Source organism: Vanellus vanellus (genome assembly GCF_965231255.1).
Source record: "Vanellus vanellus genome assembly, contig: HAP1_SCAFFOLD_70, whole genome shotgun sequence".
NCBI lineage: Eukaryota > Metazoa > Chordata > Aves > Charadriiformes > Charadriidae > Vanellus > Vanellus vanellus.
The window spans coordinates 810360-818530 of NW_028128467.1; the positions used below are offsets into that span (position 1 = coordinate 810360).

The 8171-nt window shown below is 54.9% G+C and overlaps 1 protein-coding gene across 1 annotated transcript; it reads right to left on the reverse strand.

The window, feature by feature from the left end:
* Positions 1–5217: 5217 nt before the first annotated feature.
* LOC309684429 (olfactory receptor 14J1-like) lies at positions 5218–6147 on the reverse strand (the record flags this gene model as incomplete). Its single annotated transcript, XM_082500347.1, has 1 exon — positions 5218–6147. The coding sequence occupies one exon, from the start codon at positions 6145–6147 to the stop codon at positions 5218–5220; it is 930 nt and encodes a 309-aa protein (XP_082356473.1).
* Positions 6148–8171: the final 2024 nt, after the last annotated feature.

The window sequence follows — 8171 nt, forward strand, 5'->3', positions numbered from 1 at the left end:
GCTGTCCTTGAAGACCAGGTATACCTAGCTGTCCTGCCCACCAGTGCTGCTGACCATGGGATACTGGCTACCTCTCCCCAAAATAAGCCAAAATCTGCTCCACTGACGACCAGCATCTGCAGTCTTCTATTCTCCTTTCTCCCTCTCCTCAGGAGATCATGCCGCACATTTCAGTGTCACAACAGACCGTCTTCACATCCCTGAGCAGCTCTTGCTTGCAAGTATCAGATCTGGGTTTGCATGACCCTTGTTATCCCATCTGGCAGCTGTGCAAAGAAGCTGTCCCAAAACTGCCTGGACTGTTTGCATCCTGCGGTGTTGCCCTTCCGGAAAATGCCAGGTCATTAAAGTCCCCATGGAGGACCAGGCTTCTTCTACACCCAGAGACTTCTTTGTGGTGCTTAGAAAAGACAATGCTAACTGCCCCACCCTGACAGTGGCTTCCTTATCTCCCACCACAAAAGCACAGTTACTGGCACTTCCTCTGACCTCCACTCACAAGGGCTCACCCAACTTGTCACTTGCCCCATGAAGGAGCTCCATACATCCAAGCAACTTGTTCCCTTTGAGGGAACCCACCCCCGATCCTTCCAGCCTGTCTGTACTGAAAACTATGAACCCATCCATTGCAGCACCCCAAACTCTGTGACTTCTTCTACCACACCTTGGCAGTTACTCCATCGGTGTCAAAAACCAGAGGCTCCAGCTTGTCCTGGCTGAGGGCGTCAGTGCCTGTAAGGGGTGTAGCACCTCAGGTGTAGCACCAGGCCAAGCTCTGACTGAGAGAAACCTGGGACCAAGCATTCCAAACCCCCTGTTTGCAAAGGCTTTGCCTCAGAGAAGAGCCATGCCAAAGGGGATGGAAACCCAAAGCTGAAATGACTGGATGTCAAGAGAGTGAGCAAAGCCTGCCGTCCCCAAGGACAGAGAGAAACAGGGCTGGGAAGTGCAGCCCTGGCAAGATACGGGGGTGCTGTCAATGCTGTCTCTGTTGCTGCAGAAGGCATTCAGTGGATGTGGACTCCAGCTCTGTGAACAACAAGGTGCTGCTGAGCAGCCCACTGTGAAAATTGTTGGTCTGTTCCTTGACTGTGTCTTCAAGGGGGTACGTCAAATGTGGGAGAGAGAAAACCCACCATTCTGACAGCGTAGGCCCATGTGTGATGTGCCTCATGTTCCTGCACTGCCCTGTGTAAACTGAATGGAGAAGGGACAGACCTTGCCACGCTGTGGTGGGGGCAATCCGTGGCTGGCACAAAGGCACCGAACCTGTCTGCAGGGCCGTCTGGAGTGTCTCTCCCACACTTGCTCAGAACGGGGGATGGCTTTCCTGTGTGGTACCTGCCGGCCACATGTAGCGATGTGTGAGAGCCTTGGCATCTCGCAAAACTACAGGCTTCTGTTGGGACATCAAAGAGAGGAACCACCTGGAATCTTATTAGGCAATGTGGGGATGAAAACCATCATCGTAGTCAATGGAGATCTAGTCAACGCAGCTGACGGAAAAGAGACAAAGTGAGCTCTCCCTGTGGTACAGGACACCATTTGGGTAGATGGCACATAGGCTGCAAAGGAAACAGTAAATAGGGACAGGGGCAGTTCTCTTCCACTGTCCTTGGACAACCTCTGGCACCTCAAATGTCACCAGGTGTTTCATCTGAACAGCCAGCTCCTACCCTACATCTTCATTCATTACCATGGCAGCTGAGACAAGGAGCTCACATGCAGGTGGCTATTTAATGCCCGCCTGAAGTGAGGCAAGAGGAGTGCCACCGCCTGTGGGTTTGTGACAGGCATGGGAGGGAGCTGAGTCCCCTTCCAGTGCTAGCAATAGAAACGCAGGATGAGATGCCTCCATTGACTCAGCTGAGCCCTATCCCCCACCAGGAGTAAAGAAGGTCCCTGCCTGCCACTGTCTGCATGTCCTGCCCAATAAGACAAGAAAGTAGTCTGAGTATCCTGGACAGGTCTTCCAGGGCTGGCACATGCCATGGCTGACAGGAGCTGTCATGGTGTCTGTCTTGGCTTCTCTGGGGTGGAGAAGGAGGACGTGCTGCAGAGCAGGGCTTCCCTGCTGCACCGTCAGAGGGAAAGGTCATGATGGCTGCCTTCTCGTGGGGATGGCTTCAGGGTGGGAAGCTGCGGGTGCAGCTAGGGCTGCCCCGGGCTGTCCTTCACAACAGGGTCCGCGCACTCCAGGGAGCCCCCTGTGTGCCAGGGCAGGGACTTTGCCCCCTGCCAGGATCCCCACTCAGCCTGCCCACAGAGCTCCCCACGCTGCTGTGGGGAGAAGCTGTGAGTGGAAGGAGGGATCCCTTTAAGGGGAGAATCACAGACTCATGGAATGGTCAGAGTAGGAAGGGACTTGAAGATCAACTAGTTCCACCCGCCCTGTCTTGGGCAAGGGCACCTCCATCTAGATCAGGTTGCTCAAAGCCCTGTCTAACCTGGCCTTGAACACTTCCAGGGATGGGGCCTCAACAACCTCTCTGGGCAGCCTCTTCCAGTGTCTCACCACCTCAGAGTGAAGAATTTCTTCCTAAGACCTAATCTAAATCTACGCACTTTCAGTGTAAAATGATTATTCCTTGTCCTATCGCTGCACTCCCTGATAAAGAGTCCCTCTCCAGCTTTCCTCTAGGCCCCGTTTAGGTACTGACAGACTGCTATAAGGTCCCCACAGAGCCTTCCTTCTCCAGGCTGAACAACCCCAACTCCCTCAGTCTGTCTTCACAGGAGAGGTGCTCCAGCCCTTGATCATCTTTGTGGCCCTCCTATGCACATGCTCCAACAGGTCACAGAATCACAGAACATTAGGTTTGGAAAGGACCTCTGGAGATCATCTAGTCCAAACCCCTGCCCGAGCAAGGGCACCTACAGCAGTTGCACAGGACACGTCCAGGCGGGTTTGGAATGTCTCCAGAGTCAGAGATTCCACCACCTCTCTGGGCAGCCTGTGCCAGTGCTCTGACACCCTCAAAGTAAACAAGGTCCTCCTCATGTTTAGATGGAGCTTCCTAGCCTGCAAGACTATGATCTAATCGGCATTGCGGAGACCTGGTGGGATGGCTCCTATGACTGGAGTGTTGGAATGGATGGGCACAGGCTCTTGAGGAAGGAAGGGCAGCGGAGACGAGGAGGGGGTGTCACCCTCTATGTCAAGGACCAGCTGGAGTGCATGGAGCTCTGCCTGGGGATGGATAAGGAGCCGACTGAGAGCTTATAGGTCAAGATTTAAGGGAGAGCACAGAGAGGTGATGTCACAGGGGGGGTCTGCTACAGGCCCCTGACCAGGAAGGCCGAGTGGATAAGATCCTCTATAGACAGATTGGAGTAGGCTCATGTTCACCAGCCCTGGTCCTCAGAGGGAACTTCAGCCACCCTGATAGCTGTTGGAATAAAAAGGCACAGCAGCGCATAGGCAATCCAGGAGGTACCTGGAACGCATCCTTCTCCAAGTGACAGAGGAGCCAATGAGAAGAGGTGCCATGCTGGACTTTGTCCTGACCAAAAAAGACGGGCCGGTGGGGAATGTCATGGTCAAGGGCAGCCTTGGCTGCAGTGACCTTGAGATGGCAGATTCTGAGATCTTTAAGGTGGCTAGGAGAGCACACAGTAAACTCTGGATTTCAGGAGATCAGACTTTGGCCTCTTCAGGGATCTCTTCCCTGGAAGGAAGAGAGGCCCAAGAGAATTGGCTAATCTCCAAGGGCTACCTCTGCCAAGCTCAGGAGCGATACATCCCAGCAAAGAGGAAGTCAGGCAAAGCAGGAGGCCTGCGTTGATGACCAAGCAGCTCCTGGTCAATCTCAAATAAACAAAGGAAGCCTACAGAGGGTGGAAGCAAGGACAGGTATCCTGGGAGGAATTGTCCGAGCAGCCAGGGATCAGGTTAGGAAAGCTAAAGCCCAGGTAGAGGTGAATATGGCCAGGGGCATGAGGGGCAACAAGAAAGCCTTCTATAGGTATGTGGGTGACAAAAGGAAGACTAAGGAACACATGGGCCCACTCGGGAAGGAACTGGGAGACCTGGTCACCTGGGACATGGAGAAGGCTGAGGTACTCAACGACTTCTTTGCCTCAGTCTTTCCTGGAAAGGGCTCTAACACTGCCGTTGTCCTCTCCCAGGCACTTCCCAGCACTCCCAAGCCCCTGCCCAGCTCTGCCCACCTCCCCTTCTCTCTCCCCAGGACAACACAGCCCAGCAGCCCAGTCTGGACTGGCCCCACAGCACTGCCTGCCACAGGCTGATGCAGAGCTCTGGGCACTCACCGCACAGCCCCAGCTCCTCCCAAGGGCACAGCAGCTCCTGGGGGGCAGACAAGGAGGTCAGCCTGCCCATCAGCCCCGGGGCTCATGCTGGCGCCGACGGAACGAGGAAAAAGAGGCAGGTCACTCTCTGCTTCTCTGGAATTCATATTGTGCCTCATCCCCAGCCCTTACTGAATTTGCCCCCTGCTCTCCCCAGTCAGCGCCATACCCCAGGACAGCACAGCAGTCCTGGCCCTGGGGTTCCCTCAGGCACCTCCTACGTCTCCCCACTCTCCCCTCCCTGTGCCTGATGAGTCCCTGCTGACTCCCTCGGCACTGCAGCGTCCTTGTGCGTGGACACATTGATTCAGTGCTTTATATTGGTGGACTTGACCTTTGAGGGTGTTTCACCTTCAGAGTCTCCATCTGTTCCAGCGCAAGGGCACGTGTCGAGTCCCTAATCCTGCCTCTCCTCCCCCTAAAAAATGCATTTCCAGAACATTCTGTATATGCCATCAGTCCTGTCATACATGAAGAAGACTGAGGAGATAATGGGAGTCTCCCCTTCTATTGGGCAGAAGGAAGAGCGCTTTTAAATCCAGAATATTTGGTGCAGTGGAACCCAATAGTACCATCGGCTTAGCTCGAAAAGCACTGAAAAGACAAGGAGAAGAGACTCATTAAAAGACCAATTCCTTGAACATGTTCTTGGAAGCAACTTTGGAGGAACAGTCCATCCTTCAGGCACTGCACTTGGGAGGTGCCCTTTATTGAAGAGCTGTTATCTGTCAGGCCACACCTGACACACTGTTGTACAAGGGTCAGACACAGTAGGATCAAGACTCAAAACAAGCAGCGTAAACTCAGAAAATTATCTACAAGCAGGATTATCACGAGAGAAAAAAGCATAATCACAGCCTAAGATAAGCCTTGGGCAATGTGCATGGAAGGGGCAGCAGGTTATTGTCAGTGAAACAGCGTCCATTGGGCCTGTTTCCACAGGGCATCCTTGAGCTCCTGGTTCCTCATGCTGTAGATGAAGGGGTTCATTGCTGGAGGCACCACTGAGTACAACACTGCCACCACCAGGTCCAGAGATGGGGAGGAGATGGAGGGGGGCTTCAGGTGGGCAAATGTTCCAGTGCTGAGAAAGAGGGAGACCACGGCCAGGTGAGGGAAACACGTGGAAAAGGCTTTGTGCCGTCCCTGCTCAGAGGGGATCCTCAGCACCGCCCTCAGGATCTGCACATAGGACACCACAATGAAAACAAAACACCCAAAGACTAAAGAGGCACTAACCACAATCAGCCCAACTTCCCTGCGGTAGGAGTGTGAGCAGGAGAGCTTGAGGATGTGGGGGATTTCACAGAAGAACTGGTGCAGGGCATTGCCCTGGCAGAGGGGCAGTGAAAATGTATTGGCCGTGTGCAGGAGAGAATTGAGGAACCCACTGGCCCAGGCAGCTGCTGCCATGCGGACACAAGCTCTGCTGCCCAGGAGGGTCCCGTAGTGCAGGGGTTGGCAGATGGCAATGTAGCGGTCATAGGCCATGACTGTGAGGAGAGAACACTCTGTTGACATAAAAAAGAAAAAGAAAAAGAGCTGGACAGCACAGCCAAAGTAAGAGATATCCTGGGTGTTCCAGAGGGAATTGGCCACGGCTTTGGGGAGAGTGGTGGAGATGCAGCCCAGGTCTATAAGGGAGAGGTTGAGGAGGAAGAAGTACATGGGGGTGTGGAGGCGGTGGTCGCAAGCGATGGCAGTGATGATGAGTCCGTTTCCCAGGACGGCAGCCAGGTAGATGCCCAGGAAGAGCCCAAAGGTCAAGAGCTGCAGCTCCCGTGTGTCTGCGAACTCCATGAGGAGGAAGTGGGTGATGGAGCTGCTGTTGGACATTTGCTGCCTCTGGGCAGGGGCACCTGTCCAAGGAGGGAAACAGAGTAAGTCAATGGAGTTCATAGGGAGGCTGGCGGCAGGAGCCAGTCCTGGTGTTCTCCTTTGGCTGAGGAACCCACACCTAATGCAGATGGGCTTTTCAACATCTGAACACTCACTGCTATGGAACAGGGATGGCAGAAGGCAGTTGGAGAGGATTTGGGTATTTTACAGCTCTCCCACCTCCCCTGGGCACTGTCCTGGGATGTCAGAAACCCTCAGCATTTCTGCTGCACTCCAGGAGAACAGAGTGAGTGCTGTGAGACATGAGGATTGCCTGGGGCAGAGAGCAGAGTCAGGGGAGATGTTTTTTCCCTCCATCTTGCACCGTCATGAGATGGAGGGGGAGTACCCTCTTGTATTATGCCATCAGACAGTGCTGAGAGCAGAAGGATCCATCTCAGACTATGAAATGTCTCACCCTTTCCCAAGTCTCAGCAGCCCACCTCTAGCCAAGGACACACACGGCTCATTTCACCCACCCAACAGCATTTCCTCGTCACAGAGTCTCTGTGTTTCTCTGTGGGGCTTTCCGATAACACAAAGGTGCTATGGGACAGGTTGGCATCCTGGAGGGCAGCTCACAGCTTCCATGGACACCCAAAGGACATACCCAGTTTTTGGCATCTCAGTGAGAGAAAATGTACTCCTTCCCCACCCCCACGGCCTGCATTGCCCACAGCCCCACAGGTCAGAGGAAAGCTGGGACACTGGTTCCCATGGACACACAGGCAGGAGTGGATGAACAAGATCAGTGTGGGACTCTGCAGCTGAAATTCCCATCCCCAGGGAGGCTGACAGCAATAAAAAGATAACTTTAAAGGAGACATGTGGAGAAACCTGGAGAAATGTCGTGAGGGTCTGACTGGGAGAGGCACGGGGAGAGGCAGCCGGGCACTCAGGGCAGCATTACCCTCACCCTGCTGGGCCCGCCACCGCCCAGACACTGATCATGCAGGGCAGGTGCCCTCAGCCCCACCACTGGGCAGCAGCAATGGGGCACGTGGCAGGAGGGATGCCCCTTGCCTCTCCTGCTGCTCTGCCGGGCACAGAGCTGACTCCCACCCCAGAGCCCATGGCCGTGAGGGCTGAGGGCAGTGCTGGGTGGCTCAGGGAAGGCATCTGCACTGCAGGGGTGGCTGGAGGTGCCCCTATCTCCCCTGCAGCAGGGCTTCCAGGAGCAGCTCCCTCCTTCCCTGCCCATCTCCACTGCCTGGAGCTCTCCCTGCCAGCAGCCTTTTCCCTGCCCCCACATCTCTTCCCTGCCAGTGCTCACAGACCCCATGGCAGCCCCCGTGTGCCCAGCTCTGCCCTGCAGCCTCTGCGTGTGTGCAGGGGCTAAAGAGCAGGTGCCACAGACCCTGGTGAGACTGCAAAGGGGATGCTGGTGCTGTCTGTAGCCCCCAGAGCTGGAAAACAAAGACACAGCCTCAGGAAAGCTCCTTATCTCTACAGGGATCCCTCCTTTGACCTTTTTTTTAAAGTCCCATTGTACATCTGCCACTGCCCACCCAGCCAACCAAGATGGGAAACATCAAAAGACAGACCCTCTACTGTTCAGGGAACTCAAACATGAAATGTGCCCTCAGGAATGCCCAGAGGTGATCTGGAGGTGTAAACAGTCCTGACCCACACATGTCCCTCTAAAAAACAGAATGACCCCTCCCCACCAGGGGTTGCTACTCCCACCCACAGCTTCTCCCCACAGAACCTACGTGGGAGCTCCCCGCGCAGGTGGCAAAGTCCCTGCCCTGCACATAGCCCCCGGGGTGCAGGGACCCTGCTGGCAAGGACAGCCCTGCCCACCCCTGCCTGCACACCCACCTTCACAGCCCTTTGACCATTCCTGGGAGAAGGCAGCTGTCATGCCCTGTGCCTCTGATGGTGCAGCAGGGAAGCCCCAATCTAGAGAATGTCCTCTTCTTCCACAGCAGAGAAGTTCTGAGCGTCCTCCTGAAAGATCCCACGGGCTGTGGGAGGTGCCA